Source organism: Myzus persicae, unplaced genomic scaffold, assembly GCF_001856785.1.
Source record: "Myzus persicae strain clone G006 unplaced genomic scaffold, MPER_G0061.0, whole genome shotgun sequence".
NCBI classification, from domain to species: domain Eukaryota; kingdom Metazoa; phylum Arthropoda; class Insecta; order Hemiptera; family Aphididae; genus Myzus; species Myzus persicae.
The window spans coordinates 129,997-152,078 of record NW_019100636.1 but is presented as its reverse complement, the minus strand read 5'-3'; the positions used below and the strand labels follow the sequence as shown (position 1 = coordinate 152,078).

Genomic DNA, 22,082 nt, shown 5'->3' with positions numbered 1-22,082 from the left:
ATGTTAAGTACTCGCTGATGGTTTGATGCCATATGCAGTGCCATCGAGAAGTCGGTGTGTAGTGTGTTCGAACTTAAATAATGTAATTCGAAAAACTTGCTTATGAATTATGATACGAATACTTTCCATGCGGCTATGCAAGGTTGGATGGGAGCGCATAAGTTGCGTTTGGCGTGTAGTTCCCCTGACCGAATCCCCAGGCCCCCTGTCACCATAGCCTGGGCTTGCCTTGCCTAAACCTAAATTGGCTACACATAGATACATCTACCTGAATAATATATACACCTGTATTCTATGATCCGTGTTCAATGATAATATGGTTGTTTTTTGGGCGTATAATATGACGTTATTACTTATTGAGCATCGCTATTGTTACGAATGACCTTTTTTTATAAGCAGTTTACACAAAACTATTGAAATAAAAAAAAATTGTGATCATCTAATAGTTTGGCTATGTTATATAATCATAGATTCTTTAATTGTTCAATATTTACATTCACGATGCAATTATAAAATTATAATTTGTTGCATAAAATATAATAAAAATTATATGTTATAGGTATCATAGACATTTTTACTACAGACTAGATTCATCAATTGCAGGCCATTCACAAAAAAATACAACATTTCTTGAATTTATAAATATATATATTTTTGAACCTAAGAAAATATAGGTATTCTTGTATATGTCGGTGGTATTTGTGTACCCATCACTGTATTATATGGCTATATGCGTTATGTCAAGGTTTTAAAACGAATTCTTACTACTTATACACTGCGTTAAATTAAATTGTTATAACATATTATGATACACAAACGACCTACCAAATTTTTCACCAGAAGGATTAATGATTTGAAAACGACCTTAGATCACATACAATATGATCTAAAACAAACGACGAACTTCCTTTTTTGTATCACTCATTCAATACAAATGTGTATAGGTACTACTTATATACCTATCCATATACAAGGGCAAAAGCCAAAATGGCAATTTAGCAAGGTAACTAATTTGTGTAACTCGTTAAGTACCTGCTTAAGTTCATATAGAACATAAACAGTATACCTACATTTTAATACAAATATATAATACTATGTATTATAGCATTAGGTATACATGATGCTATATTAAGTATATTCTACTCGTTTCATATATTTTGAATACATTTTTAGATACTATTATTTAAACTTTAATTTATAGGTAGGTAGATACTAGATACCATAGATCTATATAAATATTTATATGTCTATGGTAGGTACGTGCCTACGACCTACGACCTACGTTATTTTCATCACCATTTAAATAATTATAGAGACCAGAACTCCAGAAATAGTGCGAAACACTTCAGTCATCAACAGTATTCAATATAGTCAATATTTAAGTAGATACCTATATTTAGAATATATATATAAAAGAAGAATAGTAGAAAAGTAGAATGAAAAAGGTTGGGAACCGCTAATATATACACAGCAAATATTAGTGCAAACCCTTTAAAACTATGTTGTACAATTAATTTTCTGATATCATCGAACAGCTTCATATAGCTTGCTATAGCCTTGTGTAATAAACCGATGGAGTCGCTTTCTTATAATATAAAAAATATCATGTATATTCCCAATATATGACAATGAACAAACACCCGAATCTGCATCGATTCCTAAACCTCGAGATTAACATACAATAATTATACTTTTAATATCACAGATGACATTGCGTAATGTTCCAAATCTGCTGACAACAATCTTTCTTTCCAAGAATCGAGATAGGCAAATCGCCTGTACAGAAAACAACACTATTATTATTGTTCCAGTTCGAAATTCGTAGAATTAAACTCTTATAAACTCATGAATGGGAATAAGGACTACATTACAACAACATTTGGATCGGCTCTCTTGATCTACCTCCTATAGTCTCTACCGTGTATTTATAAGTTAGCGGAGATTCTGTATAAATATGTGACTTTTCCTACAGTAACATTAGAATTAGTCTACCATCCCAATATCCCATACAGTATGTACAACTTAGATTGGTCGTTGAGCCTCCTCCTGAACGTCACTGCCTCTCTAAGTCCATTCCCAGTATTCAATCTTGTGTAAAACGTAACTATTTTCTCGGGCAGAGACTTCGCTCTGTCCACAAATTTAAACAAGTATTAATAATAAACACTTGATATTTACCAAAACTTGTGTGTTCTTTGAACAACACCACTCTCTCATTCGTAAGTCCTGATCAATGAGGTCAAGAACTCATTTTATAAAGGTAGTGGGAGATCACTACAGCCTATGTGGGTATAATATTTAGGTAGTGATAAAACTTTTTCTACCTTCAACAAAACAAAACAATTTGGGAAGTAACGTTAATTTTTTAAGAGCGTTTAAAGTTTGAAGTTGGATAACATTGAACATTCTCTCGGCAATTTACGAATGTACGATTTTCTTATTTTGTTTTTTATATAATTTAAAAAGGAATAACTCTGGATAGGTAGGTACTTGACATTTTCACCGAATATTAATTGTACATTTTTTATACATGATAACATTTTCACTCTTTTTGGGCTATTTGGTAAAAATGTAGTATATTTGAAAAGATAAATAAAATAAAATATTTTGGGGTAATTTATTGTCGATTACAGATTGAAATGGGAAAGTCATATTAATTATATTCATAATATTTTACGTAAATTTATCTACTTATTCTACTTCTTTAAAGAAGCCAGGTATATATTATTTAATAATTATTATAAAAAAATTATTTATGTAGCTTCAGTTCAATATGCAGTTTATTCTTATGATTATACATTTAGATTTGGGGATGAGAACTTTCAATAATGTTTCGTCTAGACTTCTAGTTACTTTTAACTGCTAAATTTTTATTTAATCTTCATATGACAACTAGTACCAGTAGTACCACATTGATTTATAAGGAAATTAAAAAATTAAAGTAAAATATTTAAAATGTATTAACAAATTATCGTTTGAATTGGAATAGTTGATTTGTATAAACATAAAAATGTAATTACTCTAGAGTAACTATAGTAGATGCTATTACTATAGAGTCATCTCTATAGTAATACTCTAGCAGCTGCTAGATTACGAGTATAACACTAGAAATAAACAAAATATTAATATACTTTTACCAAACCTTAACAAAGTGTGTTATATACGATTTTGAAATGATGTATCGTTCACTGAATATTGATATGAACGACATTAAAAATGTAATATTGTTTTAGAAATACTTAAGACATTTAGATTTACCTCACCAGTCTGTAATTTTCATGTAATTTACAAAATATTAATTTTTTTCTCATATTGTTAGTTATGTTAACTCTTGTTTATTATGTTTTTTAAAATTAATTAACATACAATATTTATAAATTATTTAGATACCTATATAGGTACTGAAAATAATAAGAACCGTGCCTGCAGCACAATGGCTTCGCTTATAGGGGGTGCTGTAATATTAAACTCTTATTTATTGTGAAATAATGTATACATATATTCTAATGTTGCAATAAAGATTATTTTTATTATTATTTATTATTATATAGGTACTACACATTTGAATTCCACCAAACTTATACCTCATACCCTCCCCACAGTTCGCTGCTGCAGGAGTCTAGACTCCTGATCTTACCTATAAATTATAATAATTATTATACAATCAATTACGATTAATGATTACCATTTGGTAATTAAACATCATAAATCATAATGATTTCATGTTTAATTATACAAATAATAAAATATACCTATATAATATACTATATAGTATATAGGTACTCTGGTTCTAGGTAGTTTTATTGCAATATTGCATATTTATATAAATTGAAGATCGCACCTAATATAATTTAATGTCTTATAAGTTATAACCAAGCTGCAGGCTGCATCCGCAATAGCTGCGATTGGCGCCGTTCGACGATGAGTCGATTGCGGGCCGGTGACAATGTTGTTTTTCTAATCTTTCGAGCTTATCAAACAGTACACACACACACACATACACTGTGGATACACTAGGTATTATATTGATGTGTGTGTGTGTGTGTGTGTGTGTGTGTGTACGACCAGATCGACACCGACACGCCCTTTCCGGAATAGAAAAATCAATATAGTCGTCCCCTCCCGGCTTTCACCGACTTATAACTATTGGCGATGATGATAATATTATTACTTCAACATCCCCCCATCTGCGCGTGACGAGTTACGACTGATGAGTTTTTGTACGTCCGTGGTCCGCTACCATATTACCTATACATTTATATATATTATAAATTAAAATAATACTCTACAGCTTGTGTATATTATATTGACATAGGTAATAAGTAATAACCAATTGCAGCCAATAGGTATATTGACTATGGAATAATATTGTATATAGGAGAAAATGACTAATGATTATTATGTGGATAAATAATAGATAATTATGTATTAAGTATAGTATATATTATAGTTATATTATTATTATTTTTATGTTGGTTACCAGTTACGATCTACCTACGTCCTGCGTGGACACGTTCAAGTGTCAAACAATAATAGTTTATATAAAATACTCCTGTTTCTGTATAATTACTAAATGCCACATAGATAATCTGACAAATAAATTCAGTGGCGCAATTATCGAGAGTGTTGTGTATGCAATTCACAGGGGCCTCCTTTTGGGGAGCGTATATCCACATATACGATATTCCTGTACCAAGTATACCATAAAATAATCTGTAATATAAACATATTTTATTATTTGTCTTAATATTATAAGAATAAAAATTAGGGTAGTTTAAACAAAAACAACAATACATAATAATGTCTTTAATCTTTTGAGTTTAGAGAATTTGAATTACGAGTTCCTATGTATACTACATCTACACTTAGATATGCGTTATGCGAGAAACCTGTGTACCGTATAACTGTACACTGTATATACTATATAAGTACCGGCATGCGGGTATAGATAGTATGGACTATAATTGAAACTTTTTATATTATTAAATATAATTCTCAGTGACAATATATTCAAATAAATATAAATAAATACATACACAATACATTTATCTGGGGTGCTCTAGCTAATAAGAAAGTAACGAGCCTCATATTTATGTAGCAGTAGATTTAATGAACAATTTGTAAGAACCAATGGCAGGATAAAAAAGGTTCTCAATTTGGTTATCATAAATAAGATAAGATAACAAATGTAATAAAATGTGTAGATTGCGAAATAAAATAATAACATAGAATAATATCGGATTAAGTTTTGTCTTCAATTCTTCATAATAATATAATACCTAAATATTATATTCTTATAGCCTATAACATAGATTAAAATATAGTATACGGGTTGCATGAACAATCATTAAACATTAATCAACAGTGAGCTAATGATCCCTTAAATATGATTTAGTTGCCCATGATTGGTCCATTAAATTGTATAGGTATTTTAGTAATTTTATTTTGTATAGTACATAATATTTTAATTTACGCCTACAGGTACTCTTGCTATGTATAAATTGTATCACAAATATGTTGGTAGGTACCTTAATACCCAACTGTTTATCCTGCAGTGTCTCAGTAAGGTATATGTGTGCAGGAATATATCAATTTGTATGTATATGTATATATGTATGTTTGTATAAATGTATAATTGTATGTCTATGTATATACCTATTGTATAATCCATATAGTTTGTTCTTTGATAGTATATATTTACCTTAAATCTACGATCTCGGATCTACCCAATACCACGGTTATTATTATATCTACTATATAGTAGGTATAGAAAAAGTAGATTTAGAGTAGAATAGTATAAGCGATATTTGATAACCGTGTGTCCGTGTCTAATACATGGAGCGGCTAGCGATTACTGAATATAGCGTCTGAAGCCGTTAAATATAGGCGTTTCCGAGAATTTCTGCGAGTAAAAACAATAAATCAATTATATAAATCTACTCTCATTTCATAAGTCACAACAAACTATTTATCACGTATACTACTGCATGTCTGCAACATAAAATGTCTTGCAAATAATGAATCATTTAAAACAAAATGTCCACCGACTTACTACCATTTACCAATTAATAATTTTACTGATACATATTGTAAACCTATATACCAATTTTTACTTATAAACAGGTATTCATTTCCTAATATTTGTAAAAATGAATAGGTACATTGTTAAATTGTTTTCAATTTTTCATAATATACCTATTAGATCTGCATATTAATAAATAATTATTATAGTTATCCCTGCAGTAACAATAGATTTTTTCTATGGTAACTCGGATAAATTTGTTTAGGTAAGTGGACAAGTTTGCATGTTTATGGAAGACAATATATTTTGTTAATTTGATTTATCAGGATTTTTTTAATAGGTGACCTTTTACCGAAAAGCCACAATAGCGCCTATATATACCTAATATACGCTTCTTTTTAGTTATAGAAACGCCATTTCAATTTAATATTATTAATTTATTAAGGCCATAATATTGTGATGTGTAATCTTAAGGTATATCTACCAATTTTTCTCCTCCATGGACCACTTCAATAACATTTCACTTCATATCACTCATGCGTGTATGACGAGTTCAAAAATGTCCTAGAACATTTCGATTATCTAACGAAAACGTTATTGCTTCGTGAATATACACCGTACATAAAAATAAAATACATCATAATAATAATGACATAATATTTGTGTCCATAAGTAATAATTTATCTTAATGTATTGGTTTTTGGTACCAACATCATAATTATAATTTTATTATTATTAAATGACTGCCTTATTGGATTATATATTTATATGCGTGAATCAACAATTTAAAAAATGGTACAAAAAACACATTTATATAATTTAATCCTTGGTCATTGAGGTTATAAGTCATCAATCAGGTTAAAATATTTTGTAAAAATATCATAAAACTAATGAAAAACATGTCAACGGATAGGTAGGTACATGGTTTTGACTTTAGAGACTTTTAAATTCATTACGAATAAAGAATATAAAATCTATTATAGGTATAGGTAGCTAGGTATACCTAGCTACCTAAGTTATAATGAATTGGACTTAATTAATTTTAAATTGTTTTTTCATGAAAGAATGATACGGCTTCCTAGTTTTGTCGAGAATGCCTATATATAATATAGATATTGACTTTTGTTTGTATACCTATAAATTATAAATATGTTATTCATTTGTGAGTTATTATATTATATATATAATAGCCAATATAGATATGTACAATAAATTGATGATTGAAAATTGTAGAGTATAAAATACGAGTAGTGTACTAGTGTATATGAGATACGCAAACCCTGCCACACCCCCGCACCATATGAAACCACTGATTCTGTCTCGTATATTATGGTATATATTTATGTGATAATAAATATATAGTTGATAAAAAAATCAAGAATTCAAATATTTCATTAAAATCGCAGTATTCAATAGTTTGTGTCTTATACGTTATTATGTATCTATATATTATTGTGTACATATACATATATTGCATAGTTTATATGTATATGAAAAATATGATAAAGCATAATATAGTAATAATAAACTATACTGCAGTGAGTATAATTTAAAGTAAATAAATAAATATAGTATACTATAATATTGTTATTTGTTCCTACAATTCCATACATGGTATAATATTATTTATATATTAATATATTTATTTATATATTTGTATATGGACCTACACGATTATATATTTTTACTATTTTATGTATTAGGCCCAAAAAGCCAATGGTGTAAATCAATTACCAATTTCGTTGTATATGTGTTATTACAATTATTATAACTTTATTGTTAAAAAATCTAATCGAATTATCTATATTGATTAATAAAAATAATTTGTATCGTATACTTGTATGTGTAAAAATTCTAATAAAGTTCCTAATTTATATTGTATGCTCATGGTGTAATTATTTATTTATTTATTATAAAAAATATTCTGACTGAACTCTTTTTACAATTAGGTAGACTAACATAAATGGTAAGAATGAGAAAAATAATATAATATTTTTTATGTTGGTAGGGGTGGAGGCCTCTGTAATTGTATGTATATTTAATCATAATATATATACCTATTATATAATATAGTCATATACCTACAGACATTATAGTAACGTATATATATCAAGGTAATTTTTTTTAAACGTAAGTAAAATAACATTAATTTTTTTAATTTTTGTTTTTCTTAATATTGTGGTGTTTAAAATAATGATTATTTATAGACTTTAAGTATTATATTAATATACAGTTAATAACTGGAACTGTATAACTTAATATAGTTCAAATTTACAAAATAATGCAATTATTTTTTAATTTATTGTATTTTAATAAATTTGCATTTTAAAATTATTTTTAAATACTTTATAGGTACGTTTACTATATTGTGAGTACCTATAGTACCTATGTATTGTGCCACATTCGACACAATTATTCTAGCAAACTAAACAGAATATTTAAGGAAGAACTATATAGTAAAAACACTCACAATTTAAATGACTAATCTTGTATCTAGAATACGCATTGATTTACATAACTGTTTTATTGGATATACCATCTGAATACTTTTTTACGGGAGCCGTCAAGGAGAATATACTTTGTCTTATTATAATGAATTTACACAGCGGGAGACGGAAGCAATGCGAGTATATGTACCTACCTATATAATATATTGTACCTATATGATGTATATATACATATAAAGACAAATAGCAAAGAGATTTACCCTGCACACGTGGTTTAATAATATATAACTCAAAGTTATAACTGTTTAAGCTAAAATCCTAAAAATAAATGTTTGAAATATAATTGCAAACAGGTAACTTCAATAATACTTCTTACACAATTTTATAATAAGAATAAATATTAAAATATCTGCTGTCTTAAGTCTACATTCTATACTTGTTTTCTGCTGTAGATTTTTAATTAGCTATATATATATATGTAGATGGATGGATAATATTATAATAATAATGTATAAGAGTCGAGTATAGTCCAATGTGATACCTATAATAGTGTATAATATGGTCCATAATAATATGATATGGTCATATGATGGAGTTAACCTTGCGGATTGTAAGTTGCAGTTAAATAATAAATATATATATGCATGCGCATTATACCTACTGTAGTATAATAATAGTCTTCTAATTTCTACAATATTTTAAATTGCTAACAATTTTAGCCATATTATAATTTTCTATACAATTTACTTTTACTGCAAAATCTGTAGACTGCAGTGTTTATAAAGGTATATATAATGATATGCAAATTAAATTTGGTTTTTAAAATATTAATTTAATTAGGTACCTACACGAAAATGAATTCACACCATTTTACCTAGGTAGACAGGTAGTCTTATATGTATTTTACTCGAGAACAACTATATGCATATATCTGATATCGCAATCATCTATGTATTCATTATTTCAACTAAACAACATATTTTTTATTGTAGGTAATATATAACTATACCTACATAATATGCCTTTTGAAATTATCTAGGTTTTTACACTTTCTAAAACAATAAGTAGTTTTTTAGTACTGTAATAATTTCATACTACAAGGATATAAAAATTGTTTTAAGTTTTTGCCCATTATAGCCCATTATAGTTCATACTATTATAGCCTCATTGGTGATAGCCGATGTAAGTCATCTGTAGGTACAAGCATTCAATGTTAATAGTTGATACTCCAGTAAATAACTTATTATACAAGTAATAGCCACATCGGTATAAATAATATTCTAGACCTACAAACATTATTAATGCAGGTTTTAATGTTGGATTGGATAATAATTATGAATGTGGTATAAAAATCGTCTTGTGTCACCCGCCATACATACAAGATTAAAACCAATGGAATAATAATAATAATTAACATTAAAATCGAAAATTCGCTGCCCGTAAAGTGGTAATAATAATACATTGTTACGTTATATATTTATATCATGTGGCATAATAAGCAACAAAAACCGAAAGTCGTTTACAATAGTCAACAGACGTAACGGCGACGGCCACCCTCGCCCACCCACTATGACTATATAAAATAATATACATATATAATATGTGTATTATGTATTATATATTATCGACAGACGGGTGACGCGACTATGGCGGAGAACGCGGAGTGTAGAGTGCGCTGGTGCGCATGCAAGGACGTTGCGCGGCGGCCGTCAGTTATCTAACCTCCCCGGCACGCACGGTGCGGTGGCGTTGCGGGCGGACAAAGACGATGGTACCTCCGCGGTAGTGCGACAGAGACGGACAACCGAACCGACGCCGTGCCCGCAGTGACGTCATTCCCCCTCGCCCGTCAAAATGGCCGCACAATCGATCGTGCCACCACCGACGAACGCGTTTCTCCGTCTCAAACCTCCGCAAATAATGTCCAAAAGCAGTGTCCGCGCCGGCAAAACGGGCGTTTAGAACGCGCTGGACGTCTCCGCACCGGTCACCGGCGTTTCCGAAGGCATACGGTAAGCAAAACCGGCGGTTTCCCGCCGCACACCGATGGGCAGGGTTGTGAAGGGCTTTTTTCCCATCTACCCGCCGTCCGCCTTTTGTCGTGTGGCGGCGGCGTAACGTTTTTCCCGTCTACACACACCCCTGCTTGCACTCTCCGGCGTCGCCGTGCGCTCCGCGTTCCCTGCGCGCCCGTCTCCCGACGTCTCACCCGTTCCACGGCCGACAGCCGTGCCCGTAGACGGCCGTCTCGCCGCGTACGCCGCGCCGCGTTACAAAATGTCGGACGCGCGCGACGGCCGGCCCGGGCCTCGGCGCCATATTGGCCGGTCGCGGCGGATTCGCGGGCCCGTAGTCGGCCGCGCCGTTGTATTATTGCGCTGTACAATTGGTGGCCGCGGCTCGCAAAATCTGTCGACGGCCCAACTAAAACGGCACACTCGGGGGGTCCTTTTGTCAGTCATTACGCGCGTCAACGCCTGGGCCAAGCCCAAGCTTTGTGCCGTGGGTATTGATTTTTTTAAGTCTCGCTTACTGTGCGACCAATTTTTCCAGTCAACCGCTTTTCCTATTTTGCTGTGTCTGCGTCCTATTCTATGTCTGTGCGTTTTTCTCTATGTATAATGTAATACATCAGTAAACATAATGTTGTACATATTTTGACGTATTTGTTGATGTGCAAACTATGCACACATATACATAATATATCATTTACATAATTCGTCATAACCATGGATGTGTAAGTGCAATGAGTGTGAGTGAGATGCCTATTCGCTGGTAGTCGTACCGTCCAGTTAGTAGGTTCAGGCTGCTGTCCGGTCGTATCGTTCGCTAACATCGATTGCTGTACTTTGTCTTCGCGCTCGATGACCTCGACGTGAATTATGCATACTGCCTAAGCATAATAGGTAATTATTTCTGTTCGATGCAAATCCTCCAGTATTAGATTCAGTATCTATACATTGTTACTAGATCTTCATGGAATGTCTTTGGTCTACGGCAGCAAATCGTAATGGCCTTGTACTGAATGCTTACATTTTATTGAATTTATATTTACGTATAATATTTATATTATGTTGTGCTATGTTGGTAAAAGTGTATGTGTGTATTAACAATTTAATATTGAATATTAATTCTGTTGATGGTTCTCTACCTTGTTGTTGAGAATAATAATAATATATAATAACTATTCGAAGTAGATTTATAACATTTGAATAGTTTTTATGAATCTAACTGTTTAGACTATAGCATTGTTTTTAATATTTTAATATGTTTTGGTTTAAAATGTTTTGAACTGAGCATTTTCTTTTTTTACGTTAAAATAATCTTATGTTTTAATACATTTTATTGCCTCCAACTAAAAATCAGCTATTAATAAAAGAAATAATCAAATTTTATTTTATTGATCGTGTTTTATTTACCTTGGTATTTTCTATTTAATTATCTTAATGCAACTAACAAATGTTGGTAGCTTATTAAGTATTCTTTTTATGTTCACTTACATTCTATTAAAATTTTTAAACCAATTTGTGAACAACATATTCTAAAATAATCTCTTGTTACTACCTATTTTATTTTTAACAGAAAACCCATTTTCATTTAATCATTTTTTTTAGTTAACCATTTGAAATCTTAGTTAATATTATTAACTTCATTTAACTTAAAACTTGATGAATCCATATTTGCATCACAAAGTTGCCATTACTAATATGAAATTATAATAACTGATATATTGTATACTAATTATGGTATTGTAGCTACTTATACGTAAGTGTAAATATATTAAACCCATATAGCAGGTATAAATATACAATTACAAATTATAGTTCAATTATTTATTATGTACACATGGTACCATAATACCTGGTAAATTGAAACACTCTTCAACCAACTTCAAAAGTTCATATCGTTGTAATGGAAATAACAAAACAGCATTTTAAATGTTTCAAATATGGGTCTTTTATAAAATCATTAAAAATTAGTCTAAAGTTTGAAAATTGATTTTTGTATAATTTTAAGTATCATGTTTTTTATTCAAATGCATGTGTGGGTAAAGGTAAATATAAACAATCAAAATATATAATACATAAGTTCCTACTAGTTTTTGTTAGGAGACAAAAGTAGAAATATTGTAAGATTCTTAACTATGCATTCATTTAACAGAAGACAAATATACACCAACATAAATCATTTATAGTTTATGATGGTCAAAAGTTATTTTCAAAGTGTTTCTAATTTGCATTCACCTAGTTTTACATTATTGGTTTGTCACTCCCTAAGTACAGTTTGAGTATAATCCTTAAGTCTAGTAGTAAATGTTTTTTTTCTGTTAGTTTATTGCCTTAGGTTTATTTATATGGCACTCATTGCTGGGCTATTATTTAGGGTTTTCAAATGAATCACTTGCAATTAATACACAATTTACCAAAAACTTGTGCAAATATTATCAAAACTCTAAATTTTATTCAGAATTTATTCTTTTTAGGTACCTGTTGAAATGAAATTAGGCCCAGTACTCACAGAATACTTATCTATTAATTTATATTGATAATTTAATTATTTTTTGAGTAGGTAGATATTTTTTTGATACCAACTTACCTGGTAAAGATAATATTATGTTGACAATATTTTTGCATTATTTAATTTTTTTTTATTGTTAATAGTGGATAATACAATTCAGGTACCTATTTTTCTTGATTTTAGTTAATATTAATATTAGTAAATTATTATAATAATTTTAATTTCATAAAAAAAGATAAATAGATTTAAATTTAAAAAAGTTGTTAACATGATATGAACGTGTACATTATGTTTAAGATAATAATTTCAGTAGGTAGGTCAATAACGAAAAAGCCGTATCTACTGTTCATTAAAATAAATATAGAACTAGTACTCAATAGAAGTATAATTTATGTATTATTTATTACCTACAGTAAATGGTTAAAATTGGATCATTAGGTTATTTTGATTCTTCGTATACCCACACGAGAATAATACAAACCAATTATTTTGATTATTAATTATTCGACACGATACATTTAGAAAGAATATATTAGTTTATCATAGCATATTGTTTTTTGTTTGTATTAAAGGTTTTTCAACTTATGATCTGTTTTGCTCAGATTAACATGACTGAAGTGCTGAAAGCTAGTGAATTAAGGGTCCCAATGCCACCAGAAAATATGAGCATAAATAGAGATCGAAGCGGAGAACATCATCAAAATATGGATGGTCCACCACAGCCTGCACATGCTCATTTCACACCTCCAACTTCAGTGTCCGATTTAGAATTGCTTCAGCATAGAGTCAATTGGGGTACATTCAGTGAGTTATTGATTATTATATTAAAAAAAAAGTATAAATTATTTATTAATTAAATAACACCTACAAATTAAAGAACCATATTTTAACCAAGATAATCTTTTTTAAGGTGATCCCACAAAAGTATGCTCTAGTCTTATGCTTCAACTTGGAGGAGCTGCAGCTGCTGTTGGTTCAGGTCAAGGAGGTTCGTCTGGTAATAATCAGACAAATGGTAATAATGAACGCCGTACACACATCACAGGCTCTAGCCTCATGCTACAATTGGGAGGAGCAGCGGTAGCGACTGCACCGAGTAGCGCATCAGGTGGAACCCAAATATCGGGTTCAAGTGGTGAACGCAGAACCCATATCACTGATTCACCATTTCATTGTGACATATGTGGAAAATATTTCTCCAGAAAAGATCATTTCAAAAATCATGTAATGTGGCATACAGGTGAAACACCACATAGATGTGACTATTGCGCCAAAACATTTACACGCAAAGAACATTTGGTTAATCATGTGAGACAACATACTGGTATGTATAATTTAGAAATTCTCATTTTAATTTATTTTGCTTAAATATAAAATTAGACACTAAGACGTCCATTATCTAAATATATATATTTAATTATTTTATTTTTTATACAATTTTATTTGAAAGATAGAGTGTAAGAAATATGTTCACTTCAATGTTTTTCTATCTTTGGATTCATAAAATTGGTCAAAAAACAAAAAAAATTATACCTACCTACCATCTTATAACTCTTCATTACTTATATTAAATCATTGGTTTTAATAATTAATCGGTAATTTGAATAGTTATTGTCTTCTAATCAGTTGTTTTGTTTTTGTTTATAATTTTGTTTGCGTGTGTAAATATGAGTACATTTACAGAAGTATTAATGTGTATATGTATATGAATTCTGTATAAATATTTTGAAATGTTATTTCATTTATTGTTGGTTCTAATTGATATTTATTCCGTGATGAGTTAGGTAGGTGTATAGATATGTTGAATTACTGTTTTAATCTTCAATATTTGATTATGTTTTATTGGTATTACTACTGAGATAATATTTTATTATTCATTGATGCTGCGTTTTTATTTTTATCTTTTAACTTTTGTCGTAAAGTTTTGTCATCGTTGTCTATTTATATTTGTGAAATTCTAGTGTAACAAATTGGAATTACACAACCCTTGGTACTTATTATAAGATATTTTTCTAAATTATAATTTGTAGGTCCATTTGTTTTAGTTCTCAATTTGTGGATATATGGACATACATTTTAAATACATTTTGCTCAAAGCAATTAAAGCTAACAATGTACATTTTACAAGAGAGCTACATAATGTTTATTAAAATAAGAAAGATAAATAAATGAAAAAGGAATGGATATAATAATGTATTGTAAAGAAGCTACATGTTGATCATGCTTCTATTCTATCGAAACAATATTTTCATAAGTGGTTTAAAGTTAAAATAATATTTCTTAAAAAGTTATTATTCACAATACATATTTATTAATAGGCTTATTATACCAATCGTTCAACTATATTGTAGTTGATGTCGAGTAATTCAAGTCATACAATTTATGATATTTTTTGTTAACCATATACATCCTTGATACATTTTACTACCTATCTATTGCAAAAATGTTCTATATTAACTGAGTTAAACTTAGTTTTGTGTTATTGAACAATTTGTTCAAATTTAAAATTAAGTATCTTTACTTATTGTTTTGAATTTTCATTGTTCTGAATAATAATAAATAATGAATTTTTCTCATCGATAATGAATCTCAATTTTTTTTTTATAATTTTGACAGTCATACTATATTATTTATTATAAGAATTGAAGACAAAAAGAACTTGGATGTGCGTTATTTTCATTATTCTTACACTTAATCTGAACAATAATTGATTAAATATATATAATTAGTTTGTAGTTTTCAATTGCACTAGAGCGCTATATTTTGTTTGTTTTGTTAGTTCTTTCAGGAAATTATGTTTGAATTTATTTCTTATGGTAATTTTAAAAATTATTCTGACCTTTCAGTTCAATCAAATGATTGCACGTTATAAACAACATTGATCATTTATGTGATTTAGGATGATTACTTCAATTCTATGACATAAAACGTATTTTTAGGATGAGAAATATGTTTTTTTTGCATGATCTTGTGTTAGTAAATTAGTCTATGTTTATTTTAATAATTTAATTAAATTATAAATATTGGTCGAGGAGATTAAAATCTCAAGGCTATACAGTGAATCATATCAGATTTTTAACTTAGTGAAATTGTGGAGTAACTATATTTTCAAATTTCTATTTATTTGGTTCGTAGGTTAAAATACCATGTATAAAATAATTAAATTTGCTCATAATAGTTCCAAGGGTTGTGTGTCACCGAGATACAAAATTTGTTTACAATTTTGATGTTTTGATGTACTTACTGCAGTAGTCTAGTTCTTTGAAAAATATGAACGGTTTATAGGTGGTATACAAAACGCTGCCGAATATTCTATGAACATGGAGCCTGGTCCTTCTACTTATCGTAAGTTGTATTGCTCTTTAAGATTACATTCTTCCCGTTTTTTTTATTATTGTTTTTTTTGTTTTTTTTCGTTCCATTGAGTTTTCTTTTCCGTTTTTTTATTTTTACATTTTTATATATATATATATAATATATATTTTTATTGGTTGATAGTTTTAAATTATTTCATTTTCGTTCAGGTGCCTGTTTGTTTTAATTTTGTTTATTTTAAGCGTATCCGACAAAAATAATGAACCGAAACATATTATGATGGTATTTAATTTGAGTTCATTTATTTTGTTTCACAAATGCCTTATTTTATTAGGAAGATATTGGTTGGTAACCTAATCAATAATGTTGTGTGCGTGTCAATAATATTTGTCTATGTCCTGACTTCTGAATTAGAATAAAACAAGCAAAATAGGTTTACACAACACTTTTGGTATTGTATTTAAAAAAATATGTATAGGAAGTATTAAGAAATAAGTATTGATATTATTAGCGCTCTAGTGTAATTGGTATATAGTGGACCAATAAAAATTCATTAGTCTAAGTCTTCTGTTTTTATATTATTCTGAAGACTTCTTAAATTTACATGAAAAATAAACATTTTTTATGAGGTAACTTAAACTAAAAAAGAGTTTTTTGTCTTTTGACATTTAGCTAATATGTTTATTGGTCCACTGTATAGGTGAAACTCCTCACCACTGCAATTACTGCCCAAAATCGTTCACGCGTAAAGATCACATGGTTTACCACGAGCGTCAACACACAGGGGAAACGCCGTTCCCGTGCCAGTACTGTCCAAAGGCTTTCACTCGCAAGGACCATTTGGTGAACCACGTCAGACGTCATACAGGCGAGTCACCACACAAATGCACTTATTGTTTAAAAGTGTTTACGAGAAAGGAGCATCTGACCAATCACATCCGCCAACATACGGGTGAGTCACCACACCGATGTCACTATTGTCCTAAAACCTTCACGCGTAAAGAACACCTTACTTGTCATATTCGTATTCATACAGGCGAGTCTCCACATGCCTGTGAATTTTGTAATCGTACTTTTACGCGTAAAGAACACTTAAAGCGCCACATGCGCCAGCATATTCCTGGTTCTGAGTATAATTGTCTTATATGTGATGAAACTATGCCCACCAAAGAGCAATTGCTTGAACATATGGCATCCCACCCACAAGACTACCCTTATGTATGTACAGATTGTGGGAAATCGTTCAGGCTTAAAGGAAATCTTTTGTTTCACTTGCGTTCCCACCAAAAAGGTATGCCCATGGATAGACCATTTCAGTGTGATTTATGTCCTAAAGATTTCATGTTTAAAGGCCATCTAGTTTCACATCGTCGTAGCCATACAAACCCAAAAGTTCAAACTTCATTCCCAGCCACAATTCAAATAATTGGAAATAATTCTTTTGTCATTAAGAATGGTAAAGAAGATGGAGAATTAGTTAATATTCATCAATTGACTAATCAATCAGAACGACCCATTCAATATGATATGTCTCATAGGCGTAATACAGAAAAAAATTCTCATTTCCCTGCTACTATTCAGATTAGTAATGGTTCATTTGTACTCAAAGGTTTGGTAAAACAAGAAGGCAGTGATGGACCTGAATTAATAACTTTACATCAACAACAGCAAGATGGAACTAGCATTCAGTCTGCTCAGTTAGTTAGTGTGGGAACGCAGGTTACTTTACCATCACCTCAGAATAATGAGCACTTGACTCCACATTCTAGAGCTAGTTTATTAGCAGCTGTGACATAGATAAATTAGGGAACAATTAGAAGATTTGAATAAGAAAAAAATACATTTCATAATTTTCAATAGGCCAGGTTTGGTGTTCTTGTTCGCTAAGATAACGTGTTTAAAAAGGAATAGAGAAATGTTTCATATCATAAACATATTAAATAAAAAGTTACGAAATAGATTTATACATATAATTCTTTGATATAAAAGTTATCAATATATATTATATAAATATATATTTTGTATCTATTTAATGAATATATTATTATTTATTTAATGAACATTTATTATCATAGAATAAGCTAACATTAATATGAAATCTAATGCATTGAGTTAATGTTAGAATTTTTTCTTTATGTATAAGTTACAGAAAATTGTGTATAATTTTTTTTAATAATTTCATGATTATTAACAGTTAAATATTTTTTTAGTCTTTAATTTTAATCTGTAAGTCCTTCATGTATATGTTTATTTATAATATTTTATCTTAGACTATTATTAATTGGTAAAGGTAACAATATTTAACATTGATTTATTTTTAGCATTATATTACCTTAAACTTTTTCCAGTCTTATGTAAATATTAATAAATTATTAATTTTACTGTGTAGAAATCATTATTTCTTTGGTTTTTATTTTTTATATTTTAGGTATTATTTATTTAATTATTCCATTTTACATTGTTCACATTGTGAATCTTATATACAGTTAAGCATCAAGATTTATTTTATTAGTTAATAAGTTTTTCATTTATTTTGTGATCGCACACAACATATAACCTGTGATTTTTTCCCCAATATTTATGCCAGGCAAAATTTACATAGCACTTGCACACAAATGTGTTTTATTTGTATATATATATATGTATATTTTGTGTGTATTTATGTTTATGTATATACATATATATATACAAAATTACGTAAGGTAAATTATTTAATAACATGATATTTATAGTCTAAGTTACAATATATGACTTATTATTCAAACTTTCTTTTAAAAAAAATGTTCTTATTTTATGTGCCCATTTATGACACTGAACTCTTATAAGGATTAGAAAAAAAACTCAATTGTTAACCCTATCATTTATCTATTTTAACAGGGGGTTCAAAATTGTCGGTTACGCCTATAGGCAACAAATGGTACTCCTAACCAAATTAAAAATTCATACAGTATGTCAGGGTAAAAATATCATAATTGTCATTCTTGGGGGCTAAGCTGAGATATCTAGAACATCAAAATTCTTCTTAATACTGTCACTATTACTATCGCAACTAATTATGGGTTACTTTTTAACCCATAATAACCCATTGTTAATATACTATTTCTACAAAGAGACTCATTTTGAAGTCTTTGATGGTCTTAAATTTATATTATATGTATAATATATTTATTGTATTAAGTCTCGTCGCCAAGGGGAAATAACTATCGTATGTTAATTTTGTTGTTCTGTGTCTCTTCAAAGCTTAAAGCTTTTGTGTTTGTTACAAATAAGATTTAACAACCCGATCTGTGCAAAATTGATTTGCAGGTGTACCATAGTTGTCTAAATAAACATATTTTTTAAACTCCTTTCAATTGTTTTGCAAAATTATTAAGGCCCTTACATAGAATTCCTTACAAATTAACTGGTAGATCTTCTGCACAATATTGTGCTAAATGTTAGTGTGGACCAAATCAAAACCCATTTAACTTACAATATTAAAAAATATTTATACATATATATATATATATATATAAATTTATGTATGTATGTAACCACGTATGCAGGTATATATAGTATTAAACATACATAAGTGTATATGTGTATATATAATTATAATGATAATTATATTTATTTATTACAAGTTTGGTGATAAAAAAAATTTTTTTAAAAAAGATAGAAGAGGAATGAGAGAGCAAGCCTTTTAATGTGACCTTTTGCAATCGGGTTGGTGGTGTTAGTCTTAGTGGGCACTAAAATAAGTTACCTTTTTTTATATAAATATATATAATATATATATACATATATACTTACTTAAATGTTCAGTGTGTGTGTTTGCGTGTGTGTGCGTGTGTTCGATTGATTGACATGGGTTTTTGTTTGGTCCACTGTGTAGGTGAAACACCTCACCACTGCAATTACTGCTCGAAATCATTCACGCGTAAAGACCACATGGTTTACCACGAGCGTCAACACACAGGAGAAACGCCGTTCCCGTGCCAGTACTGTCCGAAGGCGTTCACACGTAAAGATCATCTGGTTAACCACATCAGGCGGCACACCGGCGAATCGCCACACAAGTGCACATTCTGCATGAAGTCGTTCACCAGAAAAGAGAACCTGACCAACCACATCCGTCAGCACACTGGTGAGTCACCACACCGATGTCATTTTTGTCCTAAAACGTTTACGCGCAAAGAACATCTTACTTGTCATATTCGTATTCACACAGGCGAGTCGCCACACGCTTGCGAATTCTGTAATCGAACCTTTGCACGCAAAGAACATCTGAAACGTCACGTGCGCCAGCACGCGCCGGGGGCAGAGTACAATTGTATCATCTGCTCCGAGGTGTTCTCTGCCAAGGAACCGTTGCTCGAACACATGTTGACCCATCCCCGCGATTGTCCGTACGTGTGCACCGACTGCGGCAAGGCGTTCCGCCTCAAGGGCAACCTCCTGTTCCATCAGAGGTCCCATCAGAAGGGCATGCCGGCCGATCGTCCGTTCCGGTGTGATCTGTGCCCCAAGGATTTCATGTGCAAAGGACACTTAGTGTCGCACCGGCGCAGTCACACCAATACTAAACAACAATTTCAGTCTGGACAATTTACAAAAGATCACGGCACCAATGCCTCATTCATGTTGAAACACTTGATGAAGCAAGAGAACGTGTCGGAAATGATCGGCCTGCATCAGCCCCATCCAATGCCCCAGCACTCTGTCAGTGTGGGCACACAAGTTGGACTGCCTGTTCTTCCTCCGCCTCCAAACCTCCATCTTCCCCCGCCAACCGCCGCAAGCCTATTAGCCGCAGTCACGTAAACTTCTTGCAGTTCGGACATGACGACTTTTTTTTTTATTTCCAATTTCGTTCTGTTTATTTTCGCTGAAAATTTTTATTTATTATTTTTCCAATTGAAATCGTCATTCATTTTTCTTTATTTTGTTTTTTTTTATTTCATAGATTAAAAATGTTTGGATTTTTTGTCGGAAAAATATGATTTTCGTTGGTTTTGTTTTATTTAAACATTTTATTTATTACTACATTTACAATTTCGTTTATGTTTGATTTTATTAAAAATATGAACACCTCTGAGCAACGAACCCATCTCGTTTGTGATCTTATATACTCTTATATACATGTATGTATGTATATATTTATTTATACATATATATATGTATATGTATATTCACAGTTATAATGGCTTGACTTGAATTGCGCGCAAATCTATTGATATCACTATCAGTATTTTGATGATATGTGTGAGAACCGATGATGATCTCATTAAATTTTCAGACTTGTGTTTTGAAATGATTGAATTAACTTTGGTGTATTATTACCATGTATTTTTACTTGGACAGTGATACTATTGTACTTTGGCTTCTTGGACTGTGCCTTTGAAGCATAATGACACAATATTTGCTATGATACATTAAAAAAAAAGAATTAAGAACACATTCTGGTTGGTATTTATGGTAGTACAAACTTGTTAATAATAATTTTAGACTCGATACGTATAAATTATAATTATAATATACTAAGTATTCAGTTATTTTTTGAACTGCAATATACCTAATATTGTATCTTAAGAGTTATTTTAAGTTGAAATCCTTAAACATTTCAGTACTTCAAATTCTTATTTGAAAGTAAATTTATATTACAAATAATATCTAAATATTAGACATTTTTTAAACAGTATCAGTTGTGCAATATAAAATTGAATATACTGCTTGTTTCATCAATTTTAAATAAATATTAGTATTATCAGCAGTATATTCATGGATTCCTTAATTTTTAT

General features: G+C 30.2%; 1 protein-coding gene across 8 annotated transcripts; it reads left to right on the top strand.

The window, feature by feature from the left end:
* Positions 1 to 10,262: 10,262 nt before the first annotated feature.
* On the top strand, positions 10,263 to 21,229 carry LOC111038250 (zinc finger protein OZF-like). 8 transcript variants are annotated; one of them, XM_022321314.1, is made up of 6 exons: positions 10,263 to 10,481; positions 13,560 to 13,791; positions 13,898 to 14,311; positions 17,003 to 17,254; positions 20,177 to 20,428; positions 20,513 to 21,229. In XM_022321314.1, exons 2-6 carry the CDS (start codon positions 13,572 to 13,574, stop codon positions 21,103 to 21,105), a joined length of 1,731 nt encoding a protein of 576 aa, XP_022177006.1. In that variant the 5' UTR covers positions 10,263 to 10,481; positions 13,560 to 13,571; the 3' UTR covers positions 21,106 to 21,229. The 8 variants fall into 8 exon arrangements, with proteins under 8 accessions (XP_022177006.1, XP_022176996.1, XP_022177013.1 ...); XM_022321304.1 differs by having other exon boundaries at positions 13,590 to 13,791; positions 20,177 to 21,229; XM_022321321.1 differs by having other exon boundaries at positions 17,087 to 17,254; positions 20,177 to 21,229.
* Positions 21,230 to 22,082: the final 853 nt, after the last annotated feature.